This window comes from Cygnus atratus, chromosome Z (assembly GCF_013377495.2).
Source record: "Cygnus atratus isolate AKBS03 ecotype Queensland, Australia chromosome Z, CAtr_DNAZoo_HiC_assembly, whole genome shotgun sequence".
In the NCBI taxonomy this organism is placed as follows: Eukaryota; Metazoa; Chordata; class Aves; order Anseriformes; family Anatidae; genus Cygnus; species Cygnus atratus.
In genome coordinates, this window is record NC_066396.1 from 49,670,277 (window position 1) to 49,691,967 (window position 21,691).

Sequence of the window (21,691 nt, forward strand, 5' to 3'; positions counted from 1 at the left end):
AGGAAAAACTTTTATTGAAGAGAAGGTATAAATGGTGCACAGGGAACTCTATTAGGATTTCAATCTTCTACTCTGTAAACACTACTGTGCAGTAGCCAGTCAATTCACCTCATTCAAAGAACAGATCACAGGACTGTTTGAAAATCTAATATTCATTCTGCATCAGAAAATCTATTTACTTTTTAAAACATGTTGATACTAGCATAAAATAATGAAAAGGATATAAGACTTCTCCACACATTTGATTTTATATTCTCCAGCCGCTCGGTTTAATGACATTACTCTAGGTAACAGATCATAATTTGGGTATTTATTTTGAAGAACACTAAATTTATCTAAACAATGTAATAATTTATTCTTAAAATAAATTTTAAAAAAAGTGTTTTTACTTACTAAACACCAAGAAAAATTTGCAAATTTTTAGCAATCATGTTTTCCTATGAAATAATGTGTTTAATGGCATATAAATCATATAATTCCATAATTTTGTATATAATTAAAACAATGTTATTTTGCAGCAATTTAATAATAATAATTTGCTTTTATCTTAAACATTGAACATATGAACAGGGTAGGATTAGTTTCAAAAATCTCCTTTGTAGATCTGAAATAGTGAGAAACTGCATCAGTTTGAAAAGTATAACCTAGTTTGCAATGGTCACAGCAATCAAAACAGTTAATGCTTTTCTGAGTCTACAAAGTAGATGGACTTACCAGCTCCTCTGGTATGGTTAAAATCACCTTTAATAACTTTGCATGACTTTCCATTACCATTGCACACACCACAATGATCTTCACGAGCCAGAGATCCTAATATCCCATCACAACCAAATTTCTACAGGAGAAGAAAATAAAGCTATTGAGAGACGGGCCACGTTTTTCACAAGGCTGCACTTATGAGTGGGCGTCTCATCCTTTTTCAAGATGACCTAATCATTGTGACCCAGCATTGACGTTAGGCCTCCTCAGATTGCTGCACTCACTCTTCTTATATAGTTGGCCAACAATATCAACTGCTTTCTAAGAGGAACACACATGTGCTCCCACCTTCCCCTGGCATCTCCTGGTGCTGATGGATGGGCTACTGTGCAAAGCACTGAGTAGGCCTTACTGCCCAGTGATTGCAGCTTGTGCAGCTTTTGATTCAAAATACAACAGATTCTTTGCCACCCCCATAATGGTAAAGTGTCACCTAATGAAAGCTAATGTTTATCTCTGAATACCATTTGAACACATCTAGAACATGTAAATATACAATCTATATGTGTTCTATGGAAAAGTTTTTGGTTTGAAACAAATAGTGTTTACTCAAGCACTTTCACATTACTATCTTTGATGTATTTCTATCATTAAAAATCACTGCTAGCCTGACAATAGAAATAGAACTAATTTCATATGTTGGCCTGATAAGAAACAAAAACTTTTTAGAGACTAGAGAAGACATCACAAGGAAATCTCGTGCACTGCATAAACGCACCTGATAAAACCAATAAAACTTAAACACTGTTTGATAAATGATGAAGATAAAAGCTAGGCTAAAAAGGAAATAAAGAATTCCCGTAACAACAGAAACTATAGTCTATTAAAGATCAGTTCATTTCCAAGCACATGAAGATTGTTACTTCACTCTATGCATACAGTTCTTATTAGAGTGATTCTACCTAAAAATATATATATATATAGAATTTAAAATCCGTTTTATGGTATAAGTGTTCAAAGACCTGTGTATCTAAAATGGTATATCTGCAAGATTTAAATATTTAACTCTACAGCTGTAGACCAGAAGTCCGTCCTCATCTGTTTGAACGGACAAGCCACAATGTGAAAGATCTTATAAATTAAACATTCATATTTGATTAGCACATATCTCTCTGCCTCTTGATATGCCAACAAACCAGTTCAGTGGTTTATTTTTTTTTGTCTTTATTAGCCAGACAGATGCAAAAGGTGGATAATAAAAGATTTTTTTTTTCAAGAAAAAAAGGTGGGTTATACATCATCTTTGTGATTAAACCTCTAATTTTTATCTCATGAGCAAAAACTCCAGTTCAATGAAGTACTTAAGTGCATACATGTTGCACGTGCTCAGTCACTCAAGACTTATTATACATATACATGCATTTGTATGCATATATAAATGCATGCATGCATCTACAAGTATTTAATTAAGTTATTACAGTATCTAGTGAAATCGTTTCTGTATTAAAGGTTAGTTTTTCTACCGAATTCAAGGTTTGCAATGGTAAGTGGACCAAGAAAATAAACAGCTCTGTGGAACTTTCATATGAAAGAGTTTCCATGTAAGGCACTATAAGAGTCAAAAGAACTTCTGTGAACCAAATGAATTCTCAGGACCATGAACAGCGGAAGCACTCTACTTTAGTTATCTGTAATTCAGTTTCTTTGGTTTATTTAGCTGTAAAATTTTGTACTGTTGACAGAACTAAGCACACATATCCACATCCCATAGCAAAATTTCCCAGCCTGTTGAAAGCTGAGACATCCTTAGCTTTAGAAATTGAAATCGTAACACTTATGCTCGAATCTGCTGCAGTTTCTTGTAATCAGCCATATCAGAGATACACATTCCCGAATGTAAACCTTCAGTTACTTCAAGTTCTGTGTTACAAGTGAAGAGTTTAAAATATTTTAGTATGGTACATAAAGAGACATTCAGTCTTGGTCATGCATATTGCAACATTCCATCAAAGAAATAGCACATATGCATAAAAAATGTATGCACCTGCATCCATGTGCAAATGTATCCAATTTCTAAAGGAGTAACTCATACCTGGCATCTACCATCTGCACAGATATCTAACCCGTGCTGGCCACAAGAAGTCCCATCCATCACCTTTTCTGCTAGAAGAACAGGCTGATCTTTTCCAGCTGGTGAACAGAATAAGGCACAGGGTTTTTCTGTAGTAGCAATTGATGGAAAAAAACAAACAAACAAAAAATAAAATAAATAAATAAATAAATAAATGAAAGAGTTCACAAAAGGTCAGTTAACAAATAGAAAATTATTATCAACAGTATTTTAAAACTAATATATGCTTATCTTTGCGGAATGGATCTATGTTAGCATTAAAAGTTATCTTAGATACAGTGAAAAAAAAAACAAAACAGTTTTAATCCTTTTCTCATCTGTTTGAAGAACTCAAGTTCTTTTTCCTGCTAGAACATACTTGTGCTATAAACTTGGCCTACATCATACTCATGTCATGTTCATTGTTACAATTAAGAATATGCACATTACAGCTGTTGGAATATTTTGGTTGTAATCTATACTTTTATTCTACCATACTTCTGGCAGATCATAAATATTGGTTAAAAAAGAAACTTAACACTTTCCAGATTTTCTAACTATGCAGGTCAAAGAGAAAAAAATTAAGTACCTGAAACACCCTGGGAAGAAAAATATACGGATTTACAAAATCCACATTAAAAAAAAACAACACAAAAAACCACTAAATACTGAACACATTCTTTCTAACATCTTCACCAAGGTCACGCAAATTTTCTACTACATTTCTACAGCATTCTGAAAATCATTTCTACAGCATTCTGCAAATCATTTCTCATTTTGAAAAGAATAAAAAAGTAATCATATCCCATGTATCCATGTATTCCTCAGGGTCATCATTCATAAATAATGAAGTTTGCTTCACCAATGCCAAAATAATAACAAATAAAATAAAATAAAGTCTCCTGTCAGTAGTCAACCAAGTACAAAATTACATGACTTTTTTATATCATTAATCACAAATGTACTAACTCAGAACTTCTTCCCAATCCTTTGCAGATTTTTGAAAGGATAATGTCAATCCTGAACTTGAAACTGATTTCACTTGGACACAATCTACATGGCTCTGACTTCATGCTGACTTTTAGATTCCTGGAGTGCATTTTTATTAGTAAATTAAACAGTTCCAGGAAACATTGAAGGGCACTGGAACTCTACTGTCTATACAGTTAAACTGCAAAACACTCCACGGCACATTTTTCTCCTGTGCCAACTAGCATTAGCTGGGTCTAGACTGGAAATTGCCACCTGCAAAGGGCCATTTCCAAAAAGCTGTTTGGATGTCATCATCCTTTTTCGAGTGCCAAAGAGTTGAAAAGTGTGGACACGCGCTTTCTCTACCAGCTCACTTACACACCAGAGAGTGGTCTGGGCACATTTAATTCACTAAAATTGACACAGCCTCTGAGTATCTCCAGGGGAAAGGTACAAAAAGATGTGATCTCTTTTGCCAGCACGTGAAGCCTGTCAGACACAGACATCTCCAGTTCAGAAGCATTAGCCTCAGCCTGAGTCTGTGCATGCTGCATTCCTGTTATACTGCTTAAAATGTAATTTGAATGTCACCTGGTAGCTTTAAGAACAGCATGTATCAGCATTTTTCAAAGGAACACCTTATCAAGATTTACAACCTAAAAATTTTGTAAGAACACTAAAATCAAAGAGACAAAAAATTGTAGAAATCACAGCAATATTGCTACCCTGGACTTTGGCAGAGCAGACTTTACTCTCTTCAGAGACGTGCTTGGTAGAGTACCATGGGACAAAGCCCTGGAGGGAAGAGTGAAAAGAAAACCAAGAAAGATGGTTAATATTTTAAGGATCACCTCCTCCAAGCTCAGGAGCGATGCATCCCAACAAAGAGGAAGTCACGCAAAAACCCCAGGAAGCCTGCATGGATGAGCAAAGAGCTCCTGGCCAAACTTGAACAGAAAAAGGAGGCCTACAGAGGGTAGAAGCAGGGACATATAGCCTGGGAAGAATACAGAGAAATTGTCTGAGCAGCCAGGGATCAGGTTAGGGAAGCCAAAGCCCTATTAGAATTAAATCTGGTAAGGGACATCATGGGCAACAAGAAAGGCTTCTATAGGCAGGTACATCAAAAACAAAAGACCGGGGAAATTGTGGTCCCTCTCTGGAAGGAAACAGGAGATCTGGTTACTTGGGATATGAAGAAAGCTGAGGTATTCAATGACTCTTGTGCCTCAGTCTTCACCAGAAAAAGCTCCAGCCACATAGCCCAGGCCCCAGAAGGAAAAGCCAGGGATTTGGAGAATGAAGAACTTCACAGTGCAGGAGAAGATCAGGTTCAAGACCAGCTAAAGAACTTTAAGGTGGACAAGTTCTGAAGGTGCCAATGAGACCTGATGAGATGCATCCAAGGGTCCTGAGGGAACTGGTGAATGAAGTTGCTAAGCCCATTACATTTGGGAAGTTGTGGCAGTCCAGTGAAATTCCCACTGACTGGAAGAGGCAGAACATAACCCCCATTTTTAAAAAGGGAAAAAAAGGAAGACCTGGGGAACTACAGGCCAGTCTGTCTCACCTCTGTTCCTGGCAAGATCATGGAGCAGATCCTCCTGGAAACTATGCTATGGCACATGGAAAATAGGGATGTGACTGGTGACAGCCAGCATGGCTTCACTAAGGGCAGATTGTGCCTGACAAATCTGGTAGCCACCTCCAATGGGGTTACAGCATTGGTGGATAGGGGAAGAGCAACTGATGTCATCTACCTGGACTTGTGGATGACCCCTCCCTTGAAGTGCTCAAGGCCAGACTGGATGTGGCTTTGGGAAACTTAATCTAGTAGGAGGTGTGGCAGGGGGGTTGTAATTAGGTTATCTTTCAGGTGCCTTCCAACACAAAGCGTTCTATGATTCTATGACTCTCTCATGGCCTCGTTGAACTTCATGAGAGTCGCATGGGCCCACCTCTCAAGCCTGTCCATGTCCTGGCATTTCTTCCCGCTAGTGTATCAGCTGCACCACACAGATTGGTGTCATTGGCAAACATGCTGAGGGTGTGCTTGATCCTACTGTCCATGTCACCAGCAAAGATGTTAAACAGTGCCAGTCCCAATACTGATCCGTGAAGTCCAACACTCATCACTGATTTCCACTCAGAATTTGAGCTGTTGACTGCAACTCTTTAAGTGCTGCCATCCTGCCATTTCCTTACCCACCAAGTGGTCCATCCATCAAATACATGTCTCTCCAGGTTAGAGGCAAGGATGTCATGGGGGGCAGTGTCAAATGCTTTGCACAAGTCCAGGTAGATGACATCAGTTGCTCTTCCCCTATCCACCAATGCTGTAACCGTGGTATAGAAGACTAGGCACAATTTGTTAGACACAATCTGCCCTTAGTGAAGCCATGCTGGCTGTCACCAGTCACCTTCTTATTTTCCATGTGCCATAGCATAGTTTCCAGGAGGATCTGTTCCATGATCTTGCCAGGATCAGAGGTGAGACAGACTGGCCTGTAGTTCCCCAGGTCTTCCTTTTTTTCCCTTTTTAAAAATGGGGGTTATGTTCTGCCTCTTCCAGTCAGTGGGAATTTCACTGGACTGCCACAACTTCTCAAATATGACCAGTACTGGCTCAGCAACTGCATACACCAGTTCCCTTAGGACCATCTCATCAACCAACAACACTAGATAACTTCAACATACTATAGGTGACCTTACTCAATACAGCAACTACTTTGGACATGGTGTACAATTGGGCTCCAGTAAATGTCAATAGGACAAATAACTGTGAATTTGGGAGCAATGGATTTCTGTAGCACTGGAATTCTTTTGCTGGTCTCTAGTTTTGTGTCTCCTGGAGGACAGCTTAGGACTACAAGGTGTCTAAGAACAAACTTAGATGAAAACAACCATCCATAATCCTCAACAGTAAATAGAAGACTGTAAAGATTTTTCATCAGATGACTGAGTTATTTTAAGTCAGGCTGAAAACTCTTTATACTTTAGGATATAAATCATGTGTTTCTTTACTAAAATGAAATTTAGTAAAACAAAGCCAAACTGATTCACTAGATAAGTACCTATCAAATACATGGAGAAAGTTCCCCTTACTCTGAATATGAGATAACATACAAGCCTAATGAAAACTGTCTGACAAGTTTTCATTGTGTCACCTTCAGAAGATTAGTACCCCAAAAAATCTTTTTTTAGCTATATATATACTAAAATAAGTTTGTTATAATAAACTCATATTTTTCAGGATTCAGCCAAATCTGTGCTTTGTAATGTTTTCTGATAATTTATTTCAAGAGTAAAATATAACTGGCAATAAAGAACTACTTAAAATGTGGTAACACATACTTACAGTAATTCTGTCATTCCAGGAACTTCTTTATTACCAGTTCTTACAATTCTGCTAATGTCTCAAAATAACCATTTTCAGACCTTAATTCTTTGTGTGTGTGTTATTGTTTGGTTATTTATTATTATTGTTGTTGTTGTTGTTTATTAAATAAAATATATAACAATTTGGGAAATGTGGGGAATGGCCTACACTTACCATCATCGATCACAGCCTGCCACTGGTGCACATGCTTCTGATATGAAGATCTGACACTGAAAGCCTGGCACTGCCAGTCTCTGAAGGCAGGCACACCAGCAGGACAAGAAGGATTTTCGCATATTCTATACTGCATCATGGGACCGTGACACTCTCCTTCAATGCCTAGACTACAAAAGATGGCATAAATATCATGCTTTATTGTTTGTAATGCTTTGTCAAACTTACAGCATAATTTACTTAGGTCATACACAAATTCAATTTAAATAGCAGAATTTTGCTGCCATACAATATTAAGAAATCACTCAGAAAAAAATCAGTCACAGAACAAAACATATTTGACTTCTGTTTGGACCCGTTACATTACAGATAATGAGTCATGTTAATGAGTCAAGTTATGATAATAAATCATAACTTACACTTGGCCCCAAAGAAGTACTAGGGTTAGTTGGTGTGTTCCATTAGCAGAACCTCAGCTGCAGTTTTGATACAGTTCAAATGATTTTTCTCTTGATGGACTGAGAGGAAGGTGCCAGTGAAAGGACATAATATCTGCATCATTTCAGATTTGCTACCTCTCTTTTTTTTAATTAAGTTTTACAAAGCTCATACAATACACTGTTATTTTCTGGTTGCACAAATTGTTCTTGCAGGTGTTAATGAAAAAGGCAAAAGAATAGTGAATTCTGAAAACTGGAATAATTATTGTGAATCTTATGTAGAAAAATGAACTAAAGTGAAATTAAGATGTTACTGAATTCTACAAACAGATTTTAGACATGATTCTGGAAGTGGCATTTAGATGGGAGGAAACATAGCATTTTGCTTATCGAAGGTTTCTGTTAAAATACTAATCTTTTGTACAGCCATATACAAATTTTCCTCATGTTTCATTACGCAAACTTCTCGCTTTTAATTCATTATTTTTGTCATCTTTTTTTTTTCTCCAAATCTGTTATATTGTCTTCCATCCTTCATTTTCTTTTTTGTTCTGTATTTTCCTAAATCACCTATTCTGCTCTGCTCTGCTCTGCTCTACTCTACTCTACTCTATTCTACTCTGCACTTCATTACCTACTGTACCCCGTACCCACTTCTCTGCCTATTTTTACATTTTTTCTTGTTGCATAAGTGACCCACAGAAGAAGAACGTGGCACTCAGTAATTAAAAGGAAAGCATATTTTATCTGGCTACTGAGATATGGTTATACACCATTCAAGTCAGCCGTAAAAATCTCTTTATCCCCAATGGCACAAGGTTTTCATTTTCAGAAGATAAGAAGTTTCTATACCTTGTTTCTATAGATATTCTAGATATCTATATTAAATATTCTAACTGTCTGCAAAACTGGCAAAAAAGGTGTCTTTGTAAAAGCTGCAATTCCTTGACTCTCCAAATGATACAGAAGACAATTTTCTCCACCACCAATAAACAAACAAATAAATAAATAAAAAGTAAAGACAAGAATTATGTACTGACTCTGCAAGTCAAAAATTATGGATTTAATTTTTTGTTTCTTCTCCAGGTTAAGCTTAAAACAAAAGTTGTATTCTCCCATAACCTAAGCTTTTGAGAAAAGCAGAAAAATGGAAAAATAGTGTTACCATGCAATAAAAAAAATCAAATACTTATTCTCCTATGTCTTTTTGAGTATTCATAAAAAATTACTTGCTTGTGTCTGGAACAACTATATTTGAATGGGTTTCTCTAACATAAAGATTTAAATTCTGTTCAGAAATACAGATGAACAGCAATGGAAGCCTGAACTGATTTTTACCCAGCACATTTGCGTTGTCGACTGCTGATTCCAGTGTTGCAAGTACGGCTGCAAGTGCTCCACGTGCTCCACTCCCCCTCCATATGCTCCATAAAAGAAGTCCGACTGATGCATTCTCCAGCCTTACACCACTAGATGAAAATTCAGCTCTTAGGTAAATAAATCATGACGTATGTAAAAAAAAAAAATTATTTGCTCCACAAGCATGTGGGAAGCACAACAAAAACATATTGTTAAATACACAGTTTTCATATAAATCAGCAGTATCTTTTCCTACTGTTCTATATAGCTTTCTTTTCTGTACTAGTAAATATAACAGCGAATGTCCTTTTTCTAGCTCAGTGGCTAAGTAGTATGTACAACTTTTGTCCACAACTTCAAGATCAAGTTCATTCCCAACACAGGGTGCCTCTTGGAACAGGTTTTTCGTTTCCAAACCATGCAGCCCCCGTTGTTTGAGCTAGCATATTGCCTAGGAAACTGTTTTTTAGGTCCAGCCAAAACCCACTGCAGGGATCATCCACCAGCTGAACTGTAAGGATAATCACAGCACAGTGTTCAGGGCTGTTCACTGGATTAGTTTGGTTCACTAGCATCAATACAACCAGTGGGAACTGCTTTATCACTCATTATCCACTGACAATTGTAATATGCTATAACTATACTGTAAGTTATAATTACGTTGTATAGCAGGTTATATAATTGTACATATATATTATATATACATGTATAATTATATAATTGTGTAAGTTGTATAATTAAGTTGCATAGTAATATAATTATAAATTGTTACTATACTATAAGAGAGAAAATGAGATTTTATTCACAACTTGTGTTCAAAGACAGAGGAATTAAAGCCTCTATAAACTAGTGCTGAGAAATTTAACTGAATTTCTGACATTTAAAGAACTTTAGAATACCACCTCAATAATTGTATACGTATGTATCATTTCCCAAGACAACAGCATTTTCTCACTCAAAAACTATCCAACTATCCAATGTTATGTTCCGTAGCCTACGTCCATATCCTGTATAAATGCTCATATTTTTTAGAGATATTCCTTCAGATACAGTAGGCAAAATGGACTTTTCTCCAGCGAGAGCATTCTCCTGATGTAGGGTCTGAGGGGTGCTCACAAATTCTTGACTTACAAAATAACAGAGCTGGAATAACCTTGAAACCAGACAAAGTAAATCACTTCCTAAGATCCTAAGAGAGGAATACAAGACAAGAATACTCCATCTCTACAATCAAAGAAACTAAAACAAATGACTTCTGTAATCTGAAGCTCATCTTGGACAGACATCAAGTGAACAAGAAGAATCCCTTCTAATCCTCTGAGATGTTTCAGTGATCTCTGCTTAATTTTCTACTGCTAGATAAAAAAAACGTTTCCCTGCAGCCTGGAACAGAACTCATCAAACCTAATTAGAATCAGTACTTTTTCTAACACTTATTAGTTATTTAATCCTTACAAGAGAATGGTGTTACCTTCCTCACAGACTTTCTAGGACTCGTGTTACTACCATACCATAATGCTCTCACAATTATGACCATAACCTTTAAGAATGAGTCCTGTGCAATTAGGTGCTATTATCACCTTTTGCAAGTGAATTAATAATGCACAGACAATAATATACAAAATGCACGCTAATTTTGGGTGTCCAGTTTGAGATGGCAATGGTTTTACAATGGAAAATTTTGGGTTTTAACGAGTAACACTGCTTTCTTATTTCCTACCACAGACACACCAGCATCGGCAAAAAGAACATAACTCTAAACAAAAGGTATGTCTATGAGTTTCGAAGTGCTGACTCAAGACAAATATATCAGCTATATAAATTTACAAGAATCAAAAAATCAGAGCAAGTGTAAGGCTTTTAGAGATATGAAAATGAATAAAGCTTGTTTTTTCCTCAGTATGTAAAATGATACCACATGAAAATTTATCTTACTCGATTGATTTGTTCACTTTTGGGGGGAGGATGATGACAGTCCTTGGTGAATATAATATGACTAAAAGAGGAAATCACTCCTGTGGGAGACTACTGTCAGCACAATATCATGAAAATCCCAAGATATATGCATACTCCTGCTCTGTTATCTATTTGAGTTTATTTATCTTCATTTACAGTTACATACACACAGGACAGCGATTGTTCAAACATGAAAGCTCTTGAATGACAACATTTAATTTAAGTCTGACTTCAGGTGATCATTTAATTTCTCTTTGATGTCATACTTCTAATGATATTTATCACTCTTTTAGATGTATTGACATTGTAAGAACGTCTTTACAAAGCTTATCCTAAAAAGTTATATTGCAAGTCTGTATTGATTCCTTCAGTGACACTATTCCTACTAAACCTGAAATCTTAGCCAAGATCTTTATATCTCTGAAAGCTTATGTTTCTGTTTGCAATAAGCAATGAAACAATGGCATTCCATTCATAAATAGAATATGAAAACTAAAAAAGTTTGAAATAAAACAGTGTAAGGATTAAAACATCTGTGGCTTTGGCTTTTTTTAAACATATAAGTGCTTGTAGGGAAACGTACTTTTTTTGTACCATGTCTATACTTTCCAATATAAAACATATAGTTTTACTATGCATGTATAATTTCCATGATAATTGAGGTAAGCAGTAACTTTAAACAAATGCAAAGATTTATCCTGCTTTTTCCTTAAATGTCAGGTGTTCGGTATAATTTATATTGCTTTCCCACTTCTTCTGCAGGAAAAACCAGAAAAATACCTTTCCAGTGTCACAGTCTGTTCCATCCATGGGTGGATCCAGTTTAGTTTTGCATTCCTTCTCACTTTCCACCTTGCACCACAACCCAGTGCATATGACATGCTGAAAGCCAAATACACAGGTAAGTACATAATCTGTTTTATGCAAAATTACTTTCTACACGTAATCCAGTAATTTTATAATAAAGTTACCAATTTTATAGTACTGAAGTATGCTTAAGGGTAGGTTAAACATACACAGAAATCAAAGTGTGCAAATTCTGCTTTGACTTCTACTAATCACTGGCTAATGTAACAAGTCAAGCTAGAGTGTTGACAGATAGGGGGATGTACTCCTTAAGTCTAACCCTAGAGGTCATAGTCTTTGCATACTCCAGATCTGACAAAGCATATCAGAAAAACTTTACCCTGTGTTGTCAAGATGCCACTGTGCAGATGCACTCCACCAAGGACTGGAAGAGGTGTGATAGTGACAAGTCTAAGGAGTGGATTCTGCTTCTATTTGTTAGAACACAAGTCAGGAAACAGAGCGGTATGCCTGGATAAAAATGAGCTCCTTAGCACTATTTTAAAAACAGGTAAGTAAAAGGGATGTAATTCTTTATTAACAACATTTGGAGATTTCTGAGAACTATTTTTTAAAATAAATTCATGTTTTCACTCCTTTTATTTAGTGTTCATTCATTTTATCTTAAAGGGAGAAAACAGCACTGTCACTAGCATTAACACGCAAGGTTTTAAAAATGAATTAATTTATAAATATAAGGTCTAATTAGTCTTTGTGCAGCTATATAGACCTACGATCACTGGAGGATTGCAGGAATGTGTTTGTAAGAAACTTGGAGGTTTCTTTAGGATGTCCAAATCCCTCTTGTTCATACAACCACGGTGACTGCTACTACCTTATGCTCTTCCAATGATTCATAATTTTCGTTACACTGGAAATATCTCAAAAGTAAATCAAGCCTGACATCCACAAAGAAGATACAAAGTAAGGTGACAAATCAGGCTGAAATATTTTTGTGGGGAAGGAGAAGGCAGATGAGAAGAACGCTAGTCAGTAGTTAATTTTAGAGGTGGAAAGAAAAGCTGCTTATTCTGTCAGCCTTGAGCATCAGAACAACACAGTTTTACCTTCTTCAAAAGTAAGTACAGCCTTGCAGTATGTTGGCACATATTTTCCCAGATTTCCTTGGCAACTTTCCCCACTTTCCTCTAAAAAGCTCTCCTTCTCCCATGACTCTGTCATGGCTTCTCTCTGTTTTGTTACACCCTTACCTGGAAACTGTGTGGACATGAAGAGAGGCCACTTGGGTATGGTTCAAGGCCTGAATGTACAGATTGATTCCCCTCTCAGATATGCACAGTAACCCTCAAAGAGGAGAAGAAAGGATCCAGCAGAGATGGGAGGGAGGAGGGTCACAAGGAGCATAAAAGGTAAAGATCAGCAGATTTTTTTTGAACCCTGGGCTGCCAGAAGATGTGCTTTTTATGACTGAAATGATTTGTTACATTGGTAAACCTTCTAGGAGTCTCTGTTCATTTTACATTATGCATGAAAATTGTGTGATAAATCTTATGCTACCTTGAAAAAAGTCTTACTGCACAGGAAACATAATTCAATAAAAGCTTGTGTCTGAACCAAGGAAACAGGACAGTTCCAGTGGGAGTCTTGCATGTAAAAATGTCTGTAACATCAGCTTTTAAAAAGTTTTAAGATTCCAGAGGGCTGAAGCATTGAACAGAAAAAGTCAGGATGGCAGCAGTCAGACTCACTCCTGATTCATTTTGTAACAGTTTTGTGCAGAAGCTGAACTGAGAAGAAAACAGATAGCCTATGCAAATCGTAAAATATAACTACAGAAGATCTACCCTGCACCTGGAAAAATTCTAAAAAAATATTTTTCAAATATTAAACTGTAATTTCTGCCCTTGTTCAGGGGAGAAAGAGCATTTATGTTTCTAAAGTGGTTTTTAAACACACTTTAAGATAAAACTTGAGATCTGAGAACTAAAACTTAGCAATTGGATTTCTGGGCCACTTTCAGAAGATGGTACAGACTAGACAGTATCAGATGTTCAGGACTAACTGCTTCCACATCAACTGTGAAATGATTGACTACACTTTTGCCACAACTCAACCTCACTGAGACAAAGACATGCTAATTTAATTTTCCTAATTCAAAAAGAAAATAATGTAAAATAAAATAAATCCTATTCCTGTGTCTTCATTCATTAATGACCAATGACTACATCTGAAGAAAACTCATACAGATTTTCAAAAAATAACATTAAAATTTTCCTTTATGTTATCTATTAAAGCATTTTTTTTTTTTTTAAATCTTGTGTTAAACTCCTGCTGCAAATCTTCTTCTCCTCTTAGGCTCTTCTCCTCTTAAGATGTGAAGTCAGATTTACAAGGATTTGGGTGCCTAAGCACACAGATGCACTTGAGCTTTGCAAAGTCAATCAAATCAAAATGCTGGACTTACTAATGTGCTCTGTATACATCTGCATGTCTCTGCAAATACTTTTGTACCACCTCTTTATGAACCATGAATCTAACTCCCCCAGCTAGAAACACCTCTGAGCTTTGAATGAACTGTAACTGTTTTTTTTCTAAAAACACTCACTTCTCTTCACTAGTTTGTTAAATAAGCATTCAATACTACTATAACATTTCACCCTAGACTTTGAGATTCCCCAAACCCAAGAAAATGGAGACATGGAATTACTAAAATTGGAGCATGACTCATATTTTCTTCTGGGCTTTCCATTTTAGTCAAATGCCAGATACACTCCTTAGTTACTCCTCAAATTGTGCTGCTGCTGCAGAAGCAAGAGATCTAAACATTACTGTTACCATTTAACTTTTGTCAGCTGGGGATTTCTACATGTAATTGGACAAAAACAATGATGCACACTTTTAACATCTTCACTAGAAATCTGCAGTGCTGCTGACTGGAAAACCAGTAGATGCCATTACCAATATTACAGTCACACCAAAATCAGAGCACAAACTTCTAAATCAGAAATTTACTCCTCTGGAAAAAAATGTTTCATCCACTCAAAAACTGTATTGTTTACATTCACAGAGGTTCATTAGGTATTTATCAGAAGCACAGTACAACGTCTGTTACAATTATTTAGACTAACCTAGGAAAATGTGAGTTGTTGGAAGTGATAAAATTATACTGATGATATTAGACCATTAGCGATATGTGAATTATTTCAGTGTATATGTACTAGAAAACAAAATATCGCCAAACACACATGAATTATTTTTTTTGTTTTCTGTAAGAATGAGTTAATAGTTAATCATGAGTTTTTAACAATAAAAGCTAGTAAAGTATAACAAAAAAGTCACAATTTAAAATGTAACAATATTTTTTCAGGGGCTTTTTAAATTAAAGGACTGAAGGAGATCTGTGTGCATGATAGGGATGCTTTTCCAATCATATAAGCATCTGGAAAAAGGTCCAGTTGAAAGGAAGGATTGGAGACAAAACGAGCATTTCAGAACTGTATTTGTGCAAAGTCAAGATTGTTTAAAATGTGGTGTTGGATATGAGGATGGATATTTCACCAGGGCTATAATATTTCCATGACTTTCATTCTTTTCACTGTGATCTTTCCCTGAAATACCTTAAAAATCACCATGAAATATAACCAGTCTCCTACTACTTTGCAAAGATCACAGCTGTGTTATAACAGGAATTGTTTTAGTGGAACTGACTAGATAGCATTCACATCCTGTACTTTAATCTTAAAAGCCAGCATTTAATAGTTCAACAATTATATTCAATTGTCAAGTTCTACAATCTCATTTAATCATCAAGAACTACTTCTGGGCCATGATCTCACAATCTGTTATGCAAAACAATGTTAGGGTCTAATTGATTCTTTTGTGAGACATCATGGGCATAAAAGCAAACTTGGCTCCCTTACAAAATAAGCATGGTGACATGGTATAAATCTTGTACCCTGAGAACCACTCACAGTTTTCTCAGGCTCTATAAATTTTGCTTAGGGTATGAAAAAGAAGTCTTTGAAATAAAGATGAAAAGAAAAAAAAAAAAGTCTGGATACGATTCATAAAAGGCGGGGGGGGGGGGGGGATGGGGGAGGAGAAAAGAGGCTCACGTAGGAAAAGAAAGGAGTAGGCCCTCAATGGTGCCTTCAGTCCTTTGCTTTAGCCATTATACCATAAAAAAGAATTCTTGATAGCAAGGGATAATCATTGTCATCCGCAGTGTTTCTCAGAGGTTGCTGTGTAAGGTGATGGTAAATTACCTTGACGTGCTGTTGTATAATAAAATTTACAGAAAATTATATCTCAGCAGAAATGCAACATTGATTGTACCACTGATATTGGTAGATTATTTTTTAAATTGGAAAATTATTTTCATCATTACTCAATTGTTTTGTTAGTTGAATAGCTGTTACATACAAAATATACCCGTTTAATGAGAGAGGCTACATGGAAGTCCAGTCATCAAACCATCTCACAGTCCGAAAAAATGTAAGACTGACGAAGTTCATGATTTATCTTTTACATAGAAGTGCACAAACCCTTCAGCAAATAGAACTTGTCCAAGAAAACTTGGGCTATAAACTATTGGATTTACTGAAGTTTAAATTAACTTTCAAGGAGTACATTTCTCTCTCATTTCCTGGCTTCTGGACAACAACTGTAACCACAGTAAATTGCCAGTTACCAGCAGAGTAGAAGACAGTATGCAGTGATAAAAGCAAGTAGTTTGGACTCCATGGAAAATTCAGTGTTCTCCAATGCACAATAAAATAATTATTGCAACAAATTAATACTGCTCCTACTAAGGAGTTTTAGATGTAACTCTTAGATGTAAGTAGATGTGTTTAGATGTACTAATCATAGAATCATAGAATCATAGAATATCCCGAGTTGGAAGGGACCCATAAGGATCATCAAGTCCAACTCCTGGCACTGCACAGGTCTGCCCAAAAGTTTAGACCATGTGACTAAGTGCACAGTCCAATCACTTCTTAAATTCAGACAGGCTTGGTGCAGTGACTACTTCACTGGGGAGCCTGTTCCAGTGTGCGACCACCCTCTCGGTGAAGAACCTCTTCCTGATGTCCAGCCTAAACTTCCCCTGCCTCAGCTTCACACCATTCCCACGGGTCCTGTCACTGGTGATAACAGAGAATAGGTCATCTGCCTCTCCACTCCCACTCGTGAGGAAGTTGTAGACTGCAATGAGGTCTCCCCTCAGCCTCCTCTTTTCCAGGCTGAACAGACCAAGTGACCTCAGCCGCTCCTCATACGTCTTACCCTCTAAACCCTTCACCATCTTCGTCGCCCTCCTCTGGACACTCTCCAACAGTTTAATGTCCTTTTTGTACTGTGATGCCCAGAACTGCACACAGTACTCGAGGTGAAGCTGCACCAGCGCAGAGTAGAGCGGGACAATCGCTTCCCTCGACCAACTAGCAATGCCATGCTTGATGCGCCCCAGGATACGGTTGGCCCTCCTGGCTGCCAGGGCACACTGCTGGCTCATATTCAACTTGCTGTCAACCACAATCCCCAGATCCCTCTCTGCAGGGCTGCTCTCCAGCGTCTCATCACCCAGTCTGTATGTATAGCCAGGGCTGCCCCGTCCCAGGTGCAGGACCCGGCACTTGCTTTTGTTAAACTTCATGTGGTTGGTGATCGCCCAGCTCTCCAATCTGTCCAGGTCTCTCTGCAAGGCCTTTCCACCCTCATCCAAGTCCACAACTCCTCCAAGTTTAGTGTCCTCGGCAAATTTGCTCAGAACACCTTCTAGTCCTACATCCAAATCATTTATAAAAACATTGAAGAGGACTGGCCCTAAAATGGAGCCTTGAGGGACCCCACTAGTGACCATCCGCCAGCCAGATGTGACCCCATTTACCACAACCCTTTGAGCCCTGCCCGTCAGCCAATTGCTCACCCATCGTATGATGTTTTTGTTTAGCTGTATGCTGGACATTTTGTCTAGTAGGATCCTATGGGAAACTGTGTCAAAAGCTTTGCTGAAGTCCAAAAAGATCACATCAGCTGGTTTCCCTTGATCGACTAGATGGGTGATCTTATCATAAAAGGAAATCAAATTTGTTAGGCAGGACCTACCCCTTATGAACCCATGTTGGCTGGGACCAATGACTGCATTGTCCCCCAGGTGCGTTTCAATAACTTCAAGGATCATCCTCTCCATAATTTTACGAGGCACTGACATGAGACTGACAGGCCTGTAATTGCTAGGGTCTTCTTTCTTACCCTTCTTGAAAATTGGCACAACATTTGCCAGCTTCCAGTCCAATGGGACCTCACCAGATTCCCAAGATCGTTGAAAAATAATTGAGAGAGGTCCCGCGATGATGTCTGCCAGCTCTTTAAGCACCCTGGGATGAATCCCATCCGGACCCATGGACTTGTATGGATTCAGGTGGAGCAGCATATCCCGCACACATTCAGGGTCGGTTGGGAGTTTGTCATTCCCATCGCCATGGTCCTCCAGCTCAGGGTACCCTGGGTCCCGAAGCCCATCATCAGTGTTGAAGACAGAGGCAAAGGCGGCGTTAAACGTCTCTGCTTTGCCTATGTCATTGCCTGTGAGGAGACCCTCCCCATCTAGTAGCGGACCTATGTTTTCTTTGGTTCTCCTTTTTCTGTTCACATATCTAAAAAAACCTTTTTTATTGTCTCCCACAGACATGGCCAGCTTCAACTCTAGTTGGGCTTTGGCCACACAAATTTTCTCCCTACAAACACGAACAGCATCCCTATATTCCTTCATCGTTGCCTGACCCTCCTTCCAGCAGCCGTACACTTTCTTTTTTCGCCTTAGCTCCAGTAGAAGATCCCTGGTCAGCCAGGCCGGCCTTCTGCCCTGCTTGCCTGACTTCTGATATTTTGGAATCGCCTGATCTTGAGCTTTTAGGAGGCAGTGCTTAAAGATGGACCAGCACTGATGGACACCAATGCCTTCAAAAGCAGTTTCCCAGGGGACCTTGCTGACTAATTCCCTGAGCAGCCTGAAGTCTGCTTTCCCCACATCCAGGGCTGAAGTTTTGGTGGCAGTTTTCCTTCTGTCACCATAAATTCTAAACTCAACCACTTCATGGTCACTATGACCGAGACGGCCGCCAACTGCCATGTCTCCCACAAGACCCTCTCTGTTCTCCAGCAACAGATCTAGGAGGGCACCTTTCCTCTTAGCACCTGCACCAAGAAGTTATCATCTAGGTGCTTTATGAACCTCCTGGACTTGCTCATGTCAGCCGTGTGGTGATCCCAGTTGACGTCTGGCAAGTTAAAATCCCCCATCAGGACGAGGGGAGCTGATCTCGAGGCATCTCTTAGTTCTGCAAAGAATAATTCATCAGCGTTGTCGTCCTGGCCAGGTGGTCTGTAATAGACTCCCACAACGATATCCCCTTAATTTGTTCGTCCCTTAATCCTTACCCAGAGGCTCTCAACTTTGCCATCGCCAACTTGAAGTTCCACACAGTCCAGCCCATTCTTCACATACATCGCCACCCCACCACCTCACCTACCCTGCCTGTCCCTCTTGAAGAGCCTGTAACCATCTATTGCAACACACCAGCCACAGGACTCATCCCACCAGTTTTCGCTTATGCCGATGATGTCGTAAACTAATAAGGTTTTAGATGTAGAAGAGTCTCCTACATGTTGACTTCTTTAATGGCACCCAGAATAATCTGCACAGTCAACACACAACTTTGCATCACCTTTATAACATGTAAAATGTAATTATTTGGTAGGTTAAATTCAACATATTTATTATTTCCATGTAACATACTCATATCTCAGAGGGAGATGATAAAAAATAGCTACTAACATCAATTTGCACTTAGAAAGTGATGTCAGTGTTTCGTAGTCAATTCATAGTCAATGGCTTACTACAGCCCATGGAGGATTCTGGGAAGTTTATATAGCTTAGTCTAAGCCCAATTAAAAGGAAACCTTTTTTTTATTTTATTTTCTCTCTTTTTTTTTTTTTTTTATGTTCATATGCAGGGGAAACATGTAAGAGAAAGAAAGATGGCTTTGGGCTGTGTTCTGTCCATTGTTCTGAGATCCCACTTCACCACAGAAATCTTATTTAATTGTACTAGGATATTCGTATGTAAATTTCCCAAATAGAAGAGCTAAATGTAAGACTCACAACAGGGAACAAAAGAAGGAGATTTGAATACAGTGCCTAAACTTGCTATACCTAGCTCTTTAGGTCTACAGCCTGAGGATCACAGATATATTCTTTTTTGTTGTTGTTGCTGTTGAGGGGCAAGGAGAGAGTGTAAATTTTGCTTCCAGAGGAAGATGCAGAGGGAAAACCAGCAGGGTGGCTTTACAGAGATCAGCAGTAGACCTTTGTGTAAGGTCTCTCCTGCCTTTTTCAGATTTTCTGAATTCTGCCCTTTTCTTCATTTTAATGTAATTTCTAGTAGGCCCAAGGCCCTTGAAGATGCATTGCAGTCATATTGTAGTTCAGTATTTGCTTATATGATTTCCAGTTCAGGGCTATCAGTCTTGCAGAGGATTTTGGCAAAACGTCAGAAGGGTTTTCTCCTTGCCTACTTCTCAGAAATTGCTATGAAGTTCTCACTTTCTTTCTGTTTATGAAGCAACAGACTTGGTTTATGAAAAAGACTAAGAATTAACCTACAGTTGGTCAGAAGAAAAGAACTGTTCAAAATACCTTTCGTATGGTCTTGCAACATTATCAGATTATTTCTTCAAAGCAAGCCTACATATCTTTGGATTTAAGTTACAATAGCATATTAATACTAACACTTCATAGCAATTTTCCTAAATTAACAATTTTAATATTATAATCCAACAAGTTGAGAAAAAAAAAGAAAAAAAAAGATAAGCGTATTAGTTGTAGTGTTAATTCTTACATACAAAATGCTATAAGAGGAAAAAAAATGAAGATAATGATTAGAAATGAGCAATTAGATACCAACACCCAGAGCTTAAGTACTCTCTGTGCAAACAATTGCAGCACTGCCAGGGTAATATTCTGAATTTAACTTCCTAACACTTCTAAAATAATAATGAAAAACCAAACAAACCCTAGAGTCAGTATCCTGACAGAAGTATATTTACTGTATCTGCGAATGAAACACAACACGTATGGGACCAACAGGGTACCTGTTTACATACCTGAATTACAGCTAAACATAAGCTAAACACAAAGAAGCAAAGTGCCTAGAGCAATGAAAAGCATATAGAGGTATTATACAACAGCAAGTCTCCAGGTTTGAGTATCATTTAGTTTTGAAATTCTTTTACCTGCTAAGGAGCACCTTAAAAAGTAATAGTGGCTAAAGCAGTACCATTTTCTTGCTCTGAATAGGGCTATGGAGAATGAGAAATTGAAATTGTATCTTTTAATTTCAAAGTTTCAAAAAACAAGAAACAGATTGGAAGTTTCTTGAAACAAGAAACTTGTTTGGAAGTAACTAAGAACATTTATAGAATCATTTTATTGAGTTCTACTGCTCATCTCTCAGAGCAAAAATGTTTTCAATAAGATAGTAAAAATAATAACCAGAAACTTAAAGCTCTTTTTTCTCAGCTACACCCTCTCAGCTTGTCATAGTCACACATGTATTGCAGTGTTTCCTTTGAGAAACTTGAGGATAAAGATCAGTCACACTGAAACTGGATGAAGAAAGAGTACTACATCCAAGTTGAAAATATAAAGACTAAATAACTAAAGGAGTAAGGAATTATATTTTTCATTTTAAATACCCCTGACCTTTCTAGACTCCCTGTCACTCTAACTCT

General features: G+C 37.7%; 1 protein-coding gene across 1 annotated transcript in view; it reads right to left on the reverse strand.

Annotated features, from left to right (window-relative positions):
• ADAMTS19 (ADAM metallopeptidase with thrombospondin type 1 motif 19) overlaps window positions 1–21,691 on the reverse strand; it is a 164,945-nt gene that overhangs the window by 42,211 nt on the left and 101,043 nt on the right. The window contains exons 11-15 of the mRNA XM_035569920.1: window positions 11,870–11,971; window positions 9,113–9,243; window positions 7,335–7,504; window positions 2,792–2,919; window positions 715–835 (exon numbers count right to left, since the gene is read on the reverse strand). Of these exons, the coding sequence (XP_035425813.1) occupies window positions 715–835; window positions 2,792–2,919; window positions 7,335–7,504; window positions 9,113–9,243; window positions 11,870–11,971 (652 nt within the window). The remainder of the gene's footprint in view (window positions 1–714; window positions 836–2,791; window positions 2,920–7,334; window positions 7,505–9,112; window positions 9,244–11,869; window positions 11,972–21,691) is intronic.